The 20,502-nt window shown below is 41.2% G+C and overlaps 1 protein-coding gene across 1 annotated transcript; it reads right to left on the reverse strand.

Annotated features, from left to right (window-relative positions):
- Positions 1 to 431: 431 nt before the first annotated feature.
- Positions 432 to 13,109, reverse strand: LOC115363673 (myosin heavy chain, fast skeletal muscle-like). The gene is made up of 38 exons (XM_030057950.1): positions 12,906 to 13,109; positions 12,588 to 12,731; positions 12,341 to 12,497; positions 11,666 to 11,693; positions 11,440 to 11,554; positions 11,236 to 11,328; positions 10,846 to 10,909; positions 10,659 to 10,757; positions 10,466 to 10,569; positions 10,247 to 10,385; positions 10,034 to 10,152; positions 9,782 to 9,931; positions 9,482 to 9,652; positions 9,090 to 9,399; positions 8,918 to 9,012; positions 8,732 to 8,819; positions 8,491 to 8,608; positions 8,256 to 8,379; positions 8,027 to 8,163; positions 7,684 to 7,939; positions 7,285 to 7,527; positions 7,022 to 7,198; positions 6,788 to 6,933; positions 6,613 to 6,703; positions 6,132 to 6,521; positions 5,906 to 6,032; positions 5,578 to 5,696; positions 5,269 to 5,465; positions 4,177 to 4,360; positions 3,929 to 4,094; positions 3,710 to 3,834; positions 3,157 to 3,465; positions 2,791 to 2,994; positions 2,582 to 2,707; positions 2,316 to 2,486; positions 1,065 to 1,169; positions 676 to 771; positions 432 to 593 (listed from the first exon to the last, which is right to left on the reverse strand). Exons 1-38 carry the CDS (start codon positions 13,107 to 13,109, stop codon positions 432 to 434), a joined length of 5,853 nt encoding a protein of 1,950 aa, XP_029913810.1.
- Between the last annotated feature and the right edge of the window lie 7,393 nt (positions 13,110 to 20,502).

Consider the following 20,502-nt stretch of genomic DNA (forward strand, 5'->3'; position numbering starts at 1 on the left):
AATAAAATAAGATTCATGTAATTAATGTATAATATGACATCTATAAATTACAATATTGACCTGTGTGATAGATGAATGATGTTATTGTAAGATTTAGGCTTGAGGTTCGAGTTAGCACGCTGCATGGTACACTACAGTGTGCGTTTTGTTCAAAAATGTAAACACTACCGGCGCTACCACGCACATTTGACATGAAAAAAATTGCACATTTGCTGCCAAAATTATACCCTATTCTGTTACTCTCCTTGTCCCTCTTGTGCCTGGAAAATAAACAAATAAACACATAAATACTGTAGATAGACGCGCAAAGAAGTAAGGCACATTTTGGAACAGCAGTAATTATAGAAATTCAGCATTTCACCGTCACATAGGCTACTGCACAAGCTCTGGTATTGTTCTTAGAAAATCACTTTAAGACTCAGTGATAAAGTTTACAGTGTACATGAATCACCCGATACCTTTGTGCCTATTTCGCGGCTCTTCGCCCGCATCTTGTTGGCCTGGGATTCGGCGATGTCAGCTCTCTCCTCGGCCTCTTCCAGCTCGTGCTGGGCCTTCCTGAATCGGGCCATGTGCATGTTGGACTGTTCCTCCTGTGGACCAACAGCGTTAAATGCACCAGCACGAATCATCAGGCATCACTGATTCACTTCCTTTCAGTGACAAATTACTCACGGCTTCTTCGGCTTGTCGTTTGTAGGCCTTCACTTTGATCTGAAGCTTGTCCACCAGATCCTGGAGTCTGGCGTTGTTTTTCTTGTCTTCCTCCGACTGCAGAAAATAGAGTCAAACCTCTGTTGATGAAGTGAACCGCTGGACAAGTCTCCTAGTGATTGTTTTTTGTGATTTTTTTTTTTTTAATGCATTTTGACACTGACTATCCAATCACAATTATTGCATAAGGCATGCCGTGCAAGAAAAGATGATCCAACAAAGTGCCAAAGGACATGAAGGCAGGTTTGAGCATGATGAATATGAGAAGCAGATAAAACCGCCCAGCACACATCAGTCTAATTTACCAGAACAATGGTGGCTGCCCCTCATTATGGAGGATGTAATCTCACCTGATAGGTTAGTTCTTTGATCTTCCTCTCATATTTACGGACTCCTTTGATAGCATCCGCGCCGCGCTTTTGCTCAGCCTCAAGTTCATTTTCCAGCTCTCGCACCTAGGCAAAAGATCAACATATAGGAGAGGTTTTTATGTTTCTAGACATGTTGGTTTTGCAGACAAGCTGTAGGATTTTTTTTATTAGGTCTTTAGTTTAACAACATGTCTGAAATGTCATAACTGGTGCAGGCTGCTAGCTGTCTGGTCAGCTAACTTCATGGACACTCAGCATTGCTTTACTTTGCCTCCTGTCAGGCATTTGGCACTGACTAAAGTCTTTTGGTTCCCAGCCCCTCTTATGTGACTTTCTGGGAGTCTTGTGCTGCATATATAAGAGATGGTTGAACTGCTAGTGGATCTAGTGGATCACTTTGTCCCTGGTGCCTTTGAGGAATCAAATGCCACTTTACAGAAGTCCAGCTCCAGATTTTAAAGTTTTAGTAGTGATGGATTATCACTGAGATTCGTTACTGAGATTTTGTCTTTTTTTTGTCTCTATCCACTCATGAGTCACCCAATGTGTCCTAGTTTCATTTAATGCACAGATGTATAACCTCATTCCAAGGTTTTCTCCTCTGTACAGAACAGAAAGCCAGGAAGAAGGTCCCTGATTTTTGTGGGGGGAAAGGGCCGAGCCAGTAAGACACACCCACCATCCTCGTATTGGTCTCTGAAGTTGTCCATCCAAATTTAAACAGAAAAGCATAACTTGTTATGGTCTTGTTATGGTATTTGAACAAGTTTCTAGAATACCATATTTGAATATGGACCCCTAGAACTCCATATTCCACCAACCAATTGTTTTCGTCGTGGGGAAATATATTGTACTGGGTGAGCAAAAGTCGAAACTCAAAAATTATCTTTTTTGATAAAAACAGATGTCAAAGGAAATAGGGGAGCTTACAGGTAACAAGAACTAAAAGGCCTTGTTCAGACAGCCCAGATCTGTTTTTTGCAAATTAGATCCAAGCCACATTTGGAGATGGTTTGAAATGCAATTCAATGGTTTGATTGGAAGTTCAATCTGATTTCTACAGATGCATCTCAGTCCTGATGCTCTGAACGCTCAAATCAGATTCAAAACTTTCTTTTACATCACTCGCAACGTGACTCACAACAAAGACATTAAATCCAAAGTGACGAAACTGCATCAGAGCGGCATCACAATGTACACCAGCCTCCTCCTCCAACTAGGGACACGCACCCGAGTCTCCAGTTTCTGAAGCTGCTTCTTTCCACCCTTCATGGCCAAGTTCTCAGCCTCATCTAAGCGATGCTGCAGATCCTTCACCGTGGCCTCCAGGTTCTTCTTCATCCTCTCCAGGTGAGCACTAGTGTCCTGCTCCTTCTTCAGCTCTTCGGCCATCATGGCGGCCTGCAAGCACAAGAGGAGATTAGGCCTTTCTTAATTTCATCGGTAAAGGTCGATGTTAACCAGATTAAGACTTAAGGAAGGGGACTATTACTTACATCAGTAATGGCTTTCTTGGCCTTCTCTTCGGCGTTCCTCGCCTCTTGAACAGCATCTTCTATTTCACCTTGGAGCTGGATGACATCCGACTCAAGCTTCTTTTTGGTGTTCAGAAGACTGGTGCTCTGCAGAAGGAAAAAAACAGCTGTGAATCATGAGGGACGCAAATTGAAGCCGGTCGATAACAACACCTGGTGGACAAACTGACCTGAGAGTGGAGAAGCCCTGCTCGCTCGCCGGTATCAATAAGTTCTTGCTCAGCTATTTTGCGGCCCCGCTCCGTCTGCTCCAGCGCCGCCCGAAGCTCCTCGATCTCAGCCTGCATCAAGCTGGTTCTGCGCTCCATCATGGCCACCTGCTCCTTCATGTCGTCCTGTCCTCTGATGGACTCGTCAAGGTGGATTTGGGCATCCTGAAATTGCATTGACTCTTTGTTGAAAGGACATTGGATAAAGGATAAAGGTGCATTTTTTTTCCCCTGGACATCTCGTGTCATAGTTTGCAACGGTTTACATGATGTCTCTGATATCAAGATGGCACATAACTGATGGATGAAGCAGAGCTGTGATTCTACCTTGAGCTGCCCCTGGACATTCCTCAGCTGTTTCTGGGCCTCGGCAGCCTGCCTGTTAGCATGACTCAGCTGAATCTCCATCTCATTCAGGTCTCCCTCCATCTTTTTCTTCACTCTCAGGGCGTCGTTTCTGCTGCGGACCTCGGCGTCCAGAGTGGCCTGCATGGACTCGATCATTCTCTGGTTGTTCCTCTTCAGCTGGTCGATCTCCTCATCCTTCTCCACCACCCTGCGGTCCACTTCAGCCTTCACCTGGTTCAGCTCCATCTGCATGCGCAGAATCTTGGACTCCTCGTGCTCCAGGGAGGCCTTTAAACAGAATATTTATACCGATCAATTTAAAGGTCAGCTGCCTCACAAGTCCATCATCATGCATCTATCCTGCAGTTACACAGTAATCATATAGGATAGAAGACTTGAAAATGCAATTTCTCACAACAAAAAAAATCCGGTTTCTCTGATCGGTGAAAAAAATCAAAACTTTCTTAATATTCCCTGCGGTCATAGTGCGATGGTGCATGCAGGGTATTTACTAATTGCTCTGTCTTGCTACCTCAGCTTCCTCCAGTGCAGTTTGCATATCACACTTCTCTGTCTCCACTTGCTTCTTGAATTTCTCCAGTTCGTGGATGAGCTTTGCATTCTCCCCAAGATGCTCTGTCAGGTCTGAGATTTCCTCTGTTTGGAAAAGTGAAAGGCAGAAAAGTTGGTTTAATGTTAGAATAATTTTTCATTTAAAGGTTATTCCTCACAAATAACAGGCAGCACTCACGTTGCAGATTTTTATTCTCCCTTTTCAGTGTCTCCAGATGATCCAGGGCTTCCTCGTATGAGTTCTTCAGTTTGAAAAGCTCGTTGCTTTGAGACCGAGTTTCCTTCTGAGCGCCCTCAAGCTCCGCCTGAGACTCCTCATACTTCTGCTTCCAGTCGGCTACAATCTGAATCAGTCGAGACATTAGATCTACTTACCAATGGGACATAAAACAAAGGCATGTAAAAGCATATCGCTTAAGAAAATACCTTGTCAAAGTTCCTCTGCTTCTTATCAAGGTTAGCAGCCAGGCTGTTGGATCTCTCCACGTCGACCATGAGATCCTCCATCTCACTGTGAAGTCGCTGTTTAGTTTTCTCCAGTGAGGCACATTTTGCATTCACAGCTTCGATTTGTTCCTCAGCCTCTTGGAGACGTTGAGCAAGCTTTTTTCTGTGGGGAATAAGGCAAAATCATTCATCATTTATTTTGTTGTTGTTTTTTACTGATGTGCAAATAATGAAAAGGTTAAAAATCCAATCAGTGCCCAGCTTTGATCAATATCAGGTAGAAGTATTTTAGGAATGAAATTGATGATAGCCGCTATTTTGCATCTGTCATTTTGACAATTTTCATGCCTAAACATGTCCCTCAAAAAACTTGTTCTTGTCAGGGTGGAAGAGCCTCTAAACCGACCTTTAGACCAGGATATAAGGTCAACACATCTTAAAGGCAGTGAGAACCACCACACCTGGTTTATTAATTCCCTTGAAAAGAATCATAAAGTTACAAAAAAAAAAAAAAAACAATAAATAATAAAACAATTAGGAACTGCACAATAAGTTTAAAAAATCATATTCTGATTATGTTGACAGATACCGGGATTATGATTCTATTTGCCATTTTAGTGGGAGTGTTCATTTTTGCATCACAATTTTCATTTTTACCAGACAAAATAATAGTAAAATGATGATGATGTGATTTTTGCTGTAGTCTGCACCAAGCCATCATGTTTTTATTTTGTTTTTGCTTTTTTTTTTTTTTTTTTTTTTTTTTTACGTTGGAGAATATGATTTGTAGGCCAGGGCATCTCTGTATCTCCACAATACCTCATTCATAATGGTACACTGTCACATTTAACCTTTCTTCCAAAAAATTGCAGCTGATATGATTTGTATGTTGTTCTTATCCATTTATTTAAATATGATTTTGAGAAACTGTGCAGCCCTAAAATGAATGCAAATAAAATGAGGGATAAATGGTGCAGGATAGTATTGATGTGATTCGTCAATATCTGATATTTAATGAAAAGCGTTTATCAGTCTGATATATTGATCTAATCCTACTAAGCGATGGATTACTTTGCCTCCTCCAGCTCGTCGGTGCGCTGGATGGCGTCGGTCTCGTATTTGTTCCTCCACAGAGCCACCTCGGTATTGGCTTTGGACAGGCTGCGCTGGAGCTCGGCCTTGGCCTCCTGCTCCTCTTCAAACTGCTCACGAAGGAGGTCACAGTCATGACGAGCCGACTGCAGACTGTGAGCCAGAGCGTTCTTGGCCTACAGAGGACACCAACATGGATCACAATGACAAAAAAAAAAAAAAAAAAAAAAAAAAAAAATCCAATGACCGGTAAACCGACACAGTTTGCGTAAGCCACCTAAAACTTACCTTGCTTTCCTCCTCAATTTGTCTTTTCAGTTCATCGATTTGTGTTGTGAAACTCTGCTTTCCTCTCGTCAGCTGGGAAATGAGACTTTCCCTCTCCTCCATTTGTCGGGCAAATTCAGCTGCAAACAGCAAAACAAGAAACTGTGTTTTATAAGGGTGCACGATATTGGATTTTTTGACGATATCTAATATGCCAATGCCGAGAATGAGCAGAAATTTTCATTTTGGGACGATACGCCTTTATCTGCTGATGCTGATATATTGTGTTTTAATCAAAAGCCTGTACCTGTATGAATGGTGAGAAAATGAACCAGTGTGATTGGATTACCATTCTCAGTTTGGAGACGAGCCCTCTGATTGTTGAGATCAGTAATTTGGCGTGTGCTTTCCTCGTTCTTGGTCTTCAGCTCTACAACCTGATCTTCGAGTGAGCGGCACATCTTCTCCAGGCTGACCTTTAGGTTTTTTTAAAAAAGAGCAAAATATTAAGCACATACCCAGTGAAGGGCGTTCTCTTGACTTTCAGCACGTTCGGACATTTCAGATTCCTGTACCTTAGTTTTTGCTACTGTCTCCATGTTGCCGGTCAAGTCGTCAATTTCCATTTTGAATTCACTCTTCTCCTTTTCCAGCTTCTGCTTGACTCTTTGGAGGTTGTCGATCTGTTCTCCCAGCTCAGCCATGCTGTCCGCCTGCTTTTTGCGCAGCGCGGCGGTCGTGGCCTCGTGGTGCAGGGTGGATTCCTCCAGGTCACGGCGCAGTTTGAGGAACTCGGCTTCACGCTTCTTGTTCATCTCAATCTGAGCGGCGGTGGCTCCTCCGGCCTCCTCCAGCCTCTCACTGATCTCCTCCAGCTCCCTGGAGAGATCAGATCTCTGCTTCTCTATCTTGGCCCGGACGGCTCGTTCAGCCTCCACTTCCTCTTCAAGTTCCTCAATACGGGCCTTGAGCATAAAAAGAAACCATTGTCAAGTAGGAAGTAGTTGCCACAAACTTACAAATTCAGGCATCACTCATAACTCTGGGCTATATTACATGTAGCTCCTTCATCTTCTTTTGAAGCTGGTTGTTCATCGCTTGTTCATCTGCAATTTTGCTGAGCAGCTGATTGTTTTCAAATTCTTTTCTGTGAAGAGAAAAATATGGATTTTGTACATTTCAATGCAACACATGCGTTTCTTTTACCCACATAAACAGTGCATGACCTCACTTTTTTATTTTTTCCTCGGATTGTTGCTTGTCGTTTTCTAGATCCATTACAGATTCGTGCACGATTTTCAGATCGCCCTCCAGCTTCCTCTTGGCTCTTTCAAGGTCCATACGGATCTTCTTTTCTTGCTCCAGTGAGCCCTCAAGCTTGGAAGCGAGTTGCACAAATTTAATTAAGTTGTTTGTTAATGATTGGCAACATATATTAACTTAATCATTGTTTGCAGCAACTCACATCATCCACTTGTTGTTCAAGCTTAGATTTTGCTTTTGACAGAGAATTGACTTTGTCCTCCTCTGCTTGGAGATCATCCAGGGTCTGCTGGTGCGCCTCTTGGAGGGCTTTCTTCTCCTTGGTCAGTTTGGCGATGCTTTCATCTTGAGCACTCATTTCCTCTGTGAGATTTTTAACCTGCAATGTGCACACCAATATGAATCAAGACACAAAATTAAAATAACAAAACAAAAACAAAACAATCCTTGTGAAATTTTACAAACCTTGTTTTCCGTGGCATGTTTCTCCTTTTCGACTTTGGCCAAAGTAATCTCCAGGTCATCAATGTCTTTTTTAAGCTCAGAGCACTCGTCTTCCAGTTTCCGCTTCTTGGCGGTCAATTCAGAGTTGATTTCCTCCTCATCATCCAGTCTTTCGGTCACCTCTTTGAGTTTGGCCTCAAGCTGGATTTTGCTTTTGATCAAACCCTCACATCTCTCCTCTGCATCGCAAAGATTTTCTGAGTCCTATGAAAAAACAAAAGAACACATCAGCAAACTGTATTGGCACATTAAAAATCATTCTTCTCTGTCACCATGCCAAAGCAGACCTTCAGCTGTATTAACTGTTAACAAGTTGAGCAGAGAATTCAGTCACTGACATTCACATCTAATGATACTCACAGCTTGTATTTGCAAGAGGAGATTGTTTTTCTCCTGCAACAAAGAAACCATTTTCTCTTCAAGGTCTTTTCGCTTGGCCTCTGCCTTTGCCAGATCCTCCTTACATTTGATGAAGTCTTCCTTCATGGTTGCCATCTCCTTTTCGGTCTCTGCACTCTTCAGAAGTGGCTTTATTTTGAAGAACAGCTTCATCCAAGGCCAGTGTTTCACATTCATGAATGAGCGCAAGTTGTATTGCAGGATCCAGATGCAATCTCTGTTAAATACAGCAGTGTTTGTAGTCAATGTGCTCTTATTTTATCAATGTATATATAAAAAAAATTTTTTTTAGAAATGACCTTACTTTTGTGCAATGAGTTTTGAGAACTCTTGTCTCATGAGGAAACCACGACACATGGCTTGAGTCTGGGTGACCAGAGAGGCTAGTTTTTCATCTCGAAGCTCCTCTAGAGTGCCGAGCAGACCAGCTTTAAAAAAGACCTGCAATCATATGTTGAAACAATGGGAACACTGCTGAAGATGCAACTTAATTAATAAGATAATGTATATAATCCATTGCTATTCCATAATACCTTAGTAGTCCCAAAACGGTATTGTGTGTGGTCAATGTCAATTGAACCAAGAAGCTTCTCAGAGGCTTTCTTGCCATCAATGAACTGTCCTTCTGGGATAGCACTGGCATTTAGTATTCTATATCTGTTCAGATGAGGACAAAGAGAAATAAAATCATGTGTATGAACAATCTCCATGAAAACAAATGTATTAGCTCCACTCATGTAATTGCTTAGGGTGGGAATCAGTGTTTACCTCTGCTTGAAGTCAGCGTACAGGATCCTGCTGGGGAATCCCTTCCTGCAGATCCTGATACCCTCCAGCACACCGTTACAGCGCAACTGATGGATGACCAGGTGGTTGTCCATGATACCTGTATGATTGGCAGAAATTAATCAATGATAATAGCCAGTAGCATATCTCTACATAGCATTTTGCCTCTTTCGTTGTACCTACAATGAAAATGAAAGAAACGTGTGTGTTTGCAAATCTCTACCTGGGGTTTTCACTTCGTTTGGAATCAAGCAACGGACGAAGTGAGGATGGGTGCTCCTCAAGTTGGTCATTAGTTTTCCCAGGTTTTCCTACAAGGTGACAACTTTTTTGACAATGTCTTACACTGAAAACTATACATTACTATCACTGCATACATTACAATCGTGTATTTCTACCATGGCTTTACCCTGAAAACTGCTGACACAGTCTGGAAGGAGCCACCCTTCTTCTTCCCTCCTTTCTTTCCACCTTTGCCGCCACCGCCGGCATCACCAGCCGATTCTTCATGAAAAAGAAATATCCGTTGTTAGAATCCCAAAGACATTAATAATTTCTCTTACACTTTGTGAATGCCATACCTGCTTCAGCACCCGAAAACGAGGCATACAAGTAAGACAGCAGTTTAATGGATGATTTCTGGTAAAGCTGCACGACAGACTCGTTCAGCGGGTCCTTGTTCTTGTCCAGCCAGCCGCTGATGTTGTAGTCCACCATGCCGGCGTAGTGCACCAAGGTGAAGTGAGCCTCGGGCTTGCCTTTGACTGGCTTGGGCTTTTGGAAGGCATTATTTTTTCCAAGATGCTGGTCGTAGAGTTTGTTCTTGAAGGAGGTGTCTGAAGCCTTGGGGAACATGCACTCCTCTTCAAGGATGGAGAAGATGCCCATCGGCTGTTGAATGTGTTATTAGCACATGTGAGATATGTTTGATGTGAATTAAAATATCAATTCGTATTTGATGCATTTATCTCACCTTCTCAATGAGCTCAATGCAGGCCGCCAGGTCCATGCCAAAGTCAATGAACTCCCAATCGATCCCTTCCTTCTTGTATTCTTCTTGCTCCAGCACAAACATGTGGTGGTTGAAAAACTGTTGCAGTTTCTCATTGGTGAAGTTGATGCAGAGTTGCTCCATGCTGTTGAACTGCGACAAGAGAAAACCATTCATGTAGCTGCATTTTGTGAGGAACCAAACTATTTTTTTTTCAGTACTGTAGAAAGAATTTCACCATCAACTGACTAATGGTAAACAGTGATGTGAGTCCAAACTCACATCAAAGATCTCAAATCCAGCGATGTCCAGCACTCCAATGAAGAATTGCCTGGGTTGCTTGGTGTCCAGCATCTCGTTGATTCTGATCACCATCCATAAAAACATTTTCTCATAGACAGACTTGGCCAAGGCACCAACTGCATTGGTGACCTGAGGATTCAGCAGATACACTAAAGTCAAAATTTGCTGTTTCACACAAAATTGTACGTTTTTTTTTTTTCATACACTATAACCTTTGAGCTGTCACAGCACCTGGGGCACTGTCTGGCCTTTGGTAACATATTCATTTCCCACTTTCACTCTGGGGTAGCAAAGGCCTTTCACCAAGTCGGCGGAGTTCAAGCCCATGAGGAAAGCGACTTTGTCTGCCACTGATAGATACATATGAAATGCACGATGTAAATGGTTTATCAGGACTGGATGTTTTGAATAGAGTCTTTAGAAATCTAAAGAGCAGAGCCTCACCCTCTGTGCCGTCGGGCTCTGCCTGCTCCTCCCGCTGCTTCTGCTTGAATTTCATGTTCCCATAATGCATCACAGCGCCGGTCAGCTTGTAGATGGACACTTTCTCATCGCTGCTGAAGCCCAGGATGTCAATAGCAGTCTATAAAATTGAAAAACATCCCCGTTAGCAGAGGTTAATGAAGTGCCCGCCTGTGCCATTGAAAATAATTGAGCGCTCACATCAGTAGCCACCAGCTCCTCTTTGTCGTCAATGCTGGCCACAGTGATCTGACCTTGACTTATCATGGGGAAGTCATACGGGTTTGTACTTATGAGAAGCATTTCTGTAAAAAGAATCAAACATAAGAGGTTTTATTTTGGAAATTTAGTTGTAAAAACATCTGTCCTGCATGGTGTAGTGTTCTCACCATACCTATGAGCTCTGGTTTGTGTCCAGTCATGATCTGGTAGAAGATGTGGTAGCTCCTCTCATCAGAAAGCTGGAAGGTCACTCTTGACTTCTCCAGCAAATCTAGATGATGGAACACCATATTAAATGATGTTTAGCCATTACAAATATCCGTGAAATAAAAGTGATATGTGAGAAAAGACAGACTTACATGTTTCAATATCAGCGGAGGCCAATTTTCCTGTTGTTCCAAAGTGAATTCTGATGAATTTACCCTATAAACAGCAAAAAAAGTAAAATTTAGATTTTTAGAAAGTGTTGTTTAGCTGGGAAGTCACCTAAAAACACATTCCTGCGTACAACAAAGATCAAGATTATGTCTTAGGCCGATATTAAGCAGTGCAACTTGCATGCGATTAGTTGCATGTTGTGAATTAAATTTTTACTGTTGCTATCTCACCAAACCCATATGGAGCATTTCAAATAATGATGCAAATCCAGTGCATGATTTTCACCGGATGGAGCCAAGTTGCATCAAAGTGTCACATGTAACGCCGGCCTTAAACCGAAGGACTGATGCATTCTGGGAGACTGGACTTACAAAGCGCGAGGAGTTGTCGTTCCTCACTGTCTTGGCATTCCCGAAAGCCTCGAGCAAAGGGTTAGCTGAAATGATTTGATCCTCCAGCGTCCCCTGGAAACCACACACAGCTCCATTAGTATTCCACACATTGCTTAATACAGTAATTATTTCTTGTCCCATGTTGACGGATTATAAATTGAATTCGTGCCATGTTTTCCATACCTGTATTTTGCCAGATGTTTGCTCTTTCTTATCGCTGCCACCTGACACTGCGATTGTCGCAAAGTACTGAATGACACGCTTGGTGTTGACAGTCTTCCCTGCACCAGATTCTCCACTGTAAACACAAACTAGATGTCAAGACGGCCAAAACATATATTAAAACATATTTTTTTCATTCAAATAAAAAATAAAAGAGACATTCTCAATTTATATGCAAAAGACTCACGTAATCAGGACGGACTGGTTCTCACGATCTGTCAGTGACGTGAAAACATGAAAATGCTTCAGTGACACTTTCATCTTGGCAATGAAAGTGCTGCATGTTGCATGATTGGAATAAAAGCAATTATATTTACTGGGGTTGAAACTGATGTTTGTCTGTGAAGGATGATACTAATATTCTGCAGACTGAGGCTGTGGATGTCTGATATTTGGTCCCGATAATCAACATCTTTTAATTTGATTATTCTCATGCCAAATCATTTGTATTCAGTGTTTCCCTAATAACTGTACCCTTGTCAGATTGGAAAACCCATCACCGAAATATCTGAAATCTGTGGTTTGGTAAATTCCTTTAAGGCAGGGTGATCCATCCCAATCAATCAGTTGTAGAGGAAGCAATGGGATACATATGGTCTTTAAATGAGGAATTAATTCACAAAAACCTTTAGTGAACATTCAAATGAGCCAGTAAAATAAAATAACATTTTACTACAGATTTTATGGAGTGATTTTATGCAGCTGTAACCAGGGAGCAGCCACCACCATACTAGAGGCGGAGGACGCTGACGAGCTGCTCTCTGATATTTAATGAAAGGCGCTGACATCTGACACCCCGACTTAAACCTCAACGCCCTTCAGGGCTGTGCTGCTCCGAGCTCAAAGGATCACTCTTCCTCACCTGTAAGCATATTTTGATATGCGTTGTCAGACACGGAGAAAATATGGGGCGGCGCCTCCATGCGCTTTTTGCCTCGGTAGGCCGACACCACCTGTGCGTCGTACACCGGGAGCCACTTGTAGGGGTTCACAGTGGCACAGAAGAGGCCAGAGTAGGTCTGCAGACGACAGGTCGTGTGAGATTAGAGTGAGAACCACGCCGACAGACAGGGAGGTAAAAGTGTTTCCTGTTTAAAATCCTCACTTACATAAATCATCCATGCGGCGTAACGGTCTTTGAGGTTAAACAGCACGGAGGGCTCATTGAGGTGGGTCATCATGGCCATGTCCTCGATCTTGTCGTACTTTGGGGGGTTCATTGGATGGCAGTCCTCCTCCTTCACTGTTACAGTCTGAGAAACACAAAGATGCCACTGTTGTTTTGTCTTGAGATAATAAAAGACACTTTATTAAGTTGTTGGCCCAGCAAAAGTAATAGGATATGCACACACAGAATATAAAAGAAGCAATTAAAATTAAAACCTTCATGCTTTCATTATATCAATCATCATCGTAATAGCAGTCACCTCCCCAGCTTCAGTCTTCACGGTGACTTGGCCACCTTCTTTCTTCTGGATTACACCTTTGATGTAAAGGTCCTTGGCGTCCGGCACAAAGCAGGCTGACTTGGCGTCGAATGGCCGGTTCTGAGCCTCAATCCTCTCCTTTTCGGGTTTGCGGAGATAGATGGCTGCCGGCCCGTACTGGGCCATCTCCGCATCAGAGCTCATGGTGATACCTCACTGATTTCAAAACAAGACAAGCATGCACAAGGAGGCAAATCACACTTTTCATGAGTTTGATGTATTTTCCACTGACATGAGCAGATTTTTGTCTCTGTCTTACCCTGCTTCTGCACCCCGGTAGAATCTTATTAGATGCACTTTGATGTTGCAGCAAAATCAGACAAAAAATTGAGAATGCAGAGGATAACTGGTGCCCGGCAGCTAATGCTGATCGATGTCTGAGGTAGAAGGGAAAGATGCTGGCTCTTACCGCTGGGTTAGTGAATGTCAGGCCTCTCAGTGAGCCCCGTGGAGAGGTTGAGCCCCTTATATCAAGATGAATGTGCTGGTCAAGCAAAACGGACACTCCAAATTGGGTAATGTCATTCTATTCAAATCTCAATCAAGTCACATTAGCGAATTCTGCTCAGCACTTAAATATGGCACAGGATCCTCAAGTGGTAATAAGAACATGTCAGCAGCAACAGGTGATGATCCTCAAGCACTATTTTTACATGCCTTCGATCCTGTCAAGCCGTGTTGCGAGCTACTTATACAATCAATGCATCTGTTTCATAACATGCACCTTTATGAGCTGCTGGGTTTTAGTTGGCAACAATCTGAATCTGTATTACCAGCAACACCTCATTCTGAACATGAAGCTGATTCATTTAAAAAAAAAAAAAAAATGCCAGGCCTGTAACATTAATTTCAGCTAATTTCCTGTTTATATTTGCCTGTCAGCGCGCCTGCATCTTACAACCAATAAGTTAATCAACATAATTTTGTGCACTGGTGTTATTTTAAAGGGAGAAACTATCATTAAGTGTATTTATGGGTGTAAACTACATGACACCAATAACAGCTTCAGTGTCTCCAAGATGACCTTCATGTTCATCCTGGACTAGAGGAGCCACCTGCTCATCGTCCTCCAAGCCACCTTGCTGCACATTTACTGGCATAAGCCGCTCTGCAGTGCGATGCAACTTCATTTTTTGGAATTTATTCAGAGAAAGAAAAGAAATGTTTGATGGATGCACAAGCGAAATTATTCATTATTGGGTAATTATAATGAAATTATAGAAAGATTTTTTTTTCTTCATAAATTTAAAAGTATAAAATGCTACCTATACATGATCAAACTGCATTACCTAAGATGAAACTTCATTCAATTCAATTCAGTTTATTTAGCAGACTCAGGTCCATAAATACACACATAATAATTAATCCATGGGGGCCAATTAACAGGATTAAACAGGGAAAAACTGAAAAAATACAGTTAAAACAGGCAATACAGAAATCATTAAAGGCAATAGCAGCAATAGACAGAAAGTAAATATTGTAGTATAACAAAAAATATACCACAGGACCAACACATGTGCACTGAAAGAGCAGGAAATATGGGAGTGTAGATCGCTTATGGATCATTTATGGATGTTTTCAGTATTAATTGCTTACTTAAATAAGGATAACCTATGGATAACTAAATTTGACATATGTGTATGGTCAGAGAGGGGGAAAAAGAAGTTTTTTTCCAATGCCTGTGTGATGAAATACAGTTTAAATGTTGTTTTGTTTTCCTCAAGTCCCATATCTGGGAAGGGGAGACTCCCAGGAGTCAACGCACACCCCTCACTTCCGTCAGATGTGAGCGGCAGCTGGTCTTCTCTGTGGCTTCTTACTTATCACCGCTCTGCTTCCAGCCCTATATATCACTGTCAAATCTCCCCTGACACAATGCCTAACTCTTGACAAGCGTTAATCTGGAACGAGGTTTTGCCTGACATTCTGCAGGAGGACGCGCGCTGCCAGTCATTTATAGCCACACCTGCACCCGGCCAGCTGTTCCACGTAAAGATAGACATCCTGCGCCTCAAAGATGCCAATGTTACTGCCTCTGACGGCGGAAATAGGATAAGATGAAACTTTAATGTTCCCCGTGAGGAAAAACAGGGATCAACTCAAATTGTTAGTTTGCTGATATTTTAAAGGGATCGTTCACTCAAAACACAGCATATTCCCTTTTACTCCCAGTGCAGTTTCCACATCCAAATAGTTTCTGTGAGGTTTCCAGCAATGTTGTGGTCTCCCCTGTCTCCCAATACAATGATGACCAGATGGGTTTTCATTTGTGGAGCTTAAATCATCAAAAATGTACATGCAAACAACTCAGCAGCGATGACTCTTCAGAATCAATGACATGGATACCTGGGATAATCCATAGGCCTCAGTGCAAAGAGTTGTTTTGGGAACTATTTCCTGCGAAAGGACACCGGCAAAGTGTATCGATCCACTAGCGAATTGGAGGCGGCAGCGTGACACAGGAAATGTTCTGAACAATATGTTAATATATGGATAATCATTTACATTTTTTGCAATAAACAGATTGATTTATGATACAAGAATAGCCGATAGCTAGAGGCTGTTGCATTCAAGGACCCTAAGAAGTCAGAAAACTTTGGCGGTAACACTGCAGAGAAACCAGATATTCATGTTGGACTGATCAACCCTGGACTGGATGATCATACAGAGCATCAAGACTTATTACAGCCACATCTTTTCTTTGTTTGTGAAAACAGAAAGTAGGATAGGAATTTACTGTTTTTTTTCCATATCGGAAAGGAAACAGAGCAGACACAGAAACATTTTGGACGACGCGATCCAAGTTGAGGTCAGCAGAGCCACTTTTGGTTTCACAGACAGAAATTTTAACGTCATCTCTGTGCACACCTTACGATTTTTAATAAAGACACAGATTTGATTTATAAAATGGATAATGCTGTTGTGTTGCGTTTTGGGGTAAACCTCCAGTGGTAGAAAAGCTCTTCAAAGCCATGATTTTACCACTCAGTATTTTCCGCTTTTCCATGTGGAGTACAAATGCTATGTGCCCATTGTTCGATACATTATTTTGTTTTATTCCCACAGATTTACACCGTGTGAAGCTGAACACCATTTTTGTCTGCGCAGTTTTGTCATGCCAACTCGTTCGATAAGCGGACGCTTCTGAAGAAGTCGTCCGGTGTGTTTGCGAGTTAACAGATAATGATGTCTGTTCTGTGCTTGCGGTTGTTTGAACATCACAAGTGGGTGGCAACACGTGACCGCCTCGTCCCACATTTAGACCGAGCACGTCTGAAACCTGAGCTGTCACAGCGTCAGGGCGGGGGGGAGGAGGTGTGCAAAAGCAAGTGTGAACAGCAGCGTGTCAGCTCGGAAACATGTCACATCGTGTGTGAACGCCGAGCGCTCAGGCACCGTGTGTTCTACACTCCTTAACAAGGAAAAAACAAGACGAATAACACAATCCGAGCTTGGAGTTGTAATTATTTGTTGGGGATATTGACCTGGACCATGACCTGTGTGTTCCTCTGAGCTTGAGGTAGAAGTCAGACACACAGAACATCTGCACACAGCAGGATTACGCTGGTTTACTGGGTTTCTGCTGGGCTGGTAGCAGAATTATTGAATGGCAGCCAGTCAGTGTCGCCCGGTTCTAACACAACGCAGATGAAGCAGCTTACTTACTGTCACACAGGTTTCTCTCTTAATCTGAACTGACACTGAGTCCACTGAGACATTTTGATCAGATTTCATACACATTTGCCAAAATACACTACAATGAATAAATTAAATTAAAAAAGAAAATGATAAAGAAAATGAAATTATGAAATAAAAAATGAAATAATTGAAACAAATGAAATAAATAAATGAAAAAATAAAATAATAAAAAATGAAATTATGAAATAAAAAATGAAATAAATAAATGAAAAAATAAAATAAAATAAAATAATAATTAAAAAAAATTAAAAATAAAATATCCCTTTTAACAAGTAATTGTGTCTTGTCTGCAGTGCTCACATCTTGCTTCAAAAAAGGCAAAAAAAACGAGAAATCTGCCTGTGGGATGAGATAATCCCTCTTGTTTTTTACACTAATCAAGTTGTGTCCAGAATTTTCTTGACTTGAGTGTCATTTTCTTGATCCTAGCAGGCAGATATTTTAATTTAAAAAAAAATATATCATTAATTAAAAAAAAAAAAAAAATCCTGATGAAACTGCACCGGAAACAAGTGCATAACACAGACAGAGTTTTTTTTTTTTTTTTTTTTTTAAGAAAAACTGTTTTAACACAAAATATGATATGGTTCATTAAGATGGAGTTTTTTTTGTTTGTTTGTTTGTTTGTTTGTTTGTTTTTTTGGCAGTGTGTGCATCTCACCTTAGAGGAATCTATGTGCAAAACCTATAAAAGCTTAACTAGGCAGTAGTGTAAGACATGACATTTACATTAAGTCGCTGAGTCTAAAGTTTTGGCCATTTGCACACAAGCCTTGAACTGTGAAACTTTTTTAATTAAGTGGATCCCCTGCAGAAAATCTCCACTTACTGGCCTCCAGCGGAGCTTCTCTCTTTTCTTTCTTTTCCTAGGAACAAGTATAAATCTGTGGAAACAAAGCAGAAAAAGGCAGATCAGCCTCAAGGATCCAGAAAATGTCACTGGATTCAATCAAATTTTGGAAACAAGTTGAGTAGCATTGCAAATTTTTTTTTTTTTTTTTTTTTTTTGCAGTGTAACTCTATAAGATGACTGTCCTGTTAGTGTCATCAATAACCTGTCAGCAAGTACCACCATGTCCTCTCTGCCCTTTCTGCTCAGCTGGAGGTTACCCTAAACATTTGCCCCCCATCTCTAAAGAGGGTCTCACACACACACACACACACACACACACACAGCAGTAATTAAGTGTACTTTACAGGGATTTCTACAACTGTCATGTACATACCAGCTGCTGTGGATTACTGCACCCCTGACATGAAGGACGACCCGGGGCTGAAAAACAACCCGGGACTCCGACCCAGACCGGCCCGTGACAGCTAGTGTGTGTGCACGCTCCACGGAGTGTGTGTGCACGCTCCACGGAGTGTGTGTCACCAAACCTTGATCTTAACTCAAGATAACACACCAGCTGAGATATCACAATGTTGACTGGATGCTGTTCTGTGTGGTATTTAGTTTAACAGGAATACTTGCTAAGACGGTGGTTCTCAACTGAGAACCAAAAGAGGGCCACAAGCTGATTCTATGTGGACCATGAGCATGTAAGTCCACTTTGTCAAAAACAAGGGGGGAAAATATCTAGATCAAGATCATATCAAGATAATTGAAGTAAAAATTTAAATATACACAGAATATATGAATACTATTAAAATATAACTTTAAGAGATTACATTTTGAATGGGTATAAAATATACATTTTCAAGTGATAAAGCAGATTTTTTTATTGTTATTTATTTTTTGAAAGAAATTAGAAATTATAAATGAGTTGACAGAGGTTAAGGGAGAGTCAGGATTCAGTAGATGATGCCCATTTGTCACTTGGTTGTCACAAGTTGGCTTGTGCTGATCGTCTCTTCCACGATGAAGAGCCACGTCGAAGATTTCCAGAGGGATCAGCTACTCGAATAGACACTCATAGACGATTAGAAGTCACCTGGTCAGTGCCTCCATGACCGCATCCAGTTGTTCGACATAGAACTCGGATAAAGGACAACCAGGAGAATGACTTCATTTCATTTTTGGAGCCTTGAAATACTGAAATATCATTTCCCCAAATCAGACAGCATGGTGCAGCGCAACAAAAGTAAAATGTTACCTGGGTCACCGTCCAAATACACTCAGACAGCACCAGTCAGTCAGACAGGTGTGTCAGTTAAACACATAGGTATATATAAATATATTAGATTAAAAGAAAATTTATGGTAAGTTGGGTAAACCCTATTTCATTTGAGCTTCAATGTTCCACTGTCAAATTTAGCAGCCCAATCTCTGTTCCAAACCTCAGCCAAGAGGCTTCAAGCGTCCAAATGGGACCAATTTCCAGACTTACACTGATCATTAATCTTAATTATGCCTCTGGGATCCTCTTTGAGAAAATATGGATGATCAAGCAGGGCCGCTGTTCCTCAGATCTGGCACAAACATTTAAAAGGTGTATGCATAAAATGATCTACTTTCCCAATTCACTCCACATGTTAAATACATGTCTCTAAAGGTGTCTGCACAAGTCAGCAGTATGCAGACTCCGGTCTCTCTGCATGGACTGCAGAGAACCTCATGTTACAGTGGAAGAAACCTCTTTGTTTTAATGCAAACCCGGCTCAGTGGAGCTGTGTGTGTCCTTCAGCTGCTGCATCTGCGATTCCACTTTTTTAGGACGGCCTTCAGCACTGTTGTTCAGGGACAACAGAGGAGAAGCAGCCTCTCAGCATAACTCTGCCTCATTTTTTCTTTTATCTCTTCTTTTGTTTCTTTTTTAGTTTATTTGTTTGGCACCTTTCAAACATGAGGACGTTACAGAAAATTTAAGAAGACTTAAAAACAAGATTTTGAGGACACAATGTAATTAGAGTCAATACAAATAATATTAGGGGTAAAATAAGACATAAAAACAAGATTTAAGATTTAAACTCTGAACATACTGTTGATTAACAGTGGTATTTGCTGCTCTCCTCCACCAGGTTTGGTCCATTAAATCCTTCCCGGCAGCGAGGACGGGAGCTGATACAGATGGTAGCGCTGTGGCAGAAAATAGTTCCTCCATTTTGGAAACAAGGGAAATAAAAACTTGCATTGTGCGTCCTTCAAAACTATTTTCCAGCATCATGTTCAAAATCATGTTGTTTTCCAATTAGGGTTAGCTGTTCATTGTGAAAAAAATATAACATTCATTAACATACATTAAAGAAAAAAAAATCAAATCTTCAACTTTATTTCAGTGTTTCTATATTTATTTATTTATTTATTTATTTTATTTATTCATTTATTTATTTTATTTCCAGTTTTGAGTTCATACTCTCATGTTACCAGAAAAATCTGAATGAGCAAAGACACATACACAGTAAAATGTATATGAATGAAATGTATAACATATAGGGTGATACTTTCCATTATGAATAAATGAAAAACAAAATTACATGTTGCTGTGGTGTTCTGGGCGGTGTTGCTCGGCGGTTGCTATGGTGTTCTGGATGGTTGCTAGGCAGTTGTGAGGCGGTTGCTATGGTGCTACAGATGGCTGTTAGGGGGTTGCTATGCAGTTGCTGTGGTTATGAATACCAAAATAAAAGCAGATAAGCTAAAATATATACTGAACTAAATTGATGAGCATAATAATCATGTGGCGGTTAAAAGTAAATTTGTTTCTGTATGTATTATCAAAATGTGTATTGTAGATATCAATTTGAATAATTAAAGCAAAGTAAAAGCCTAAAGTTGTCGGTAGCCACCTCTTAAACACACCGCCATAATAATATCTTACCTCCTTCATTCTATAACTTAAACTCACTAAACATAAATTTTGTAACTGCATGATGTCCCAATACTGTTGCATCGGTG

The sequence above is a fragment of the Myripristis murdjan genome, chromosome 8 (genome assembly GCF_902150065.1).
Source record: "Myripristis murdjan chromosome 8, fMyrMur1.1, whole genome shotgun sequence".
NCBI classification, from domain to species: domain Eukaryota; kingdom Metazoa; phylum Chordata; class Actinopteri; order Holocentriformes; family Holocentridae; genus Myripristis; species Myripristis murdjan.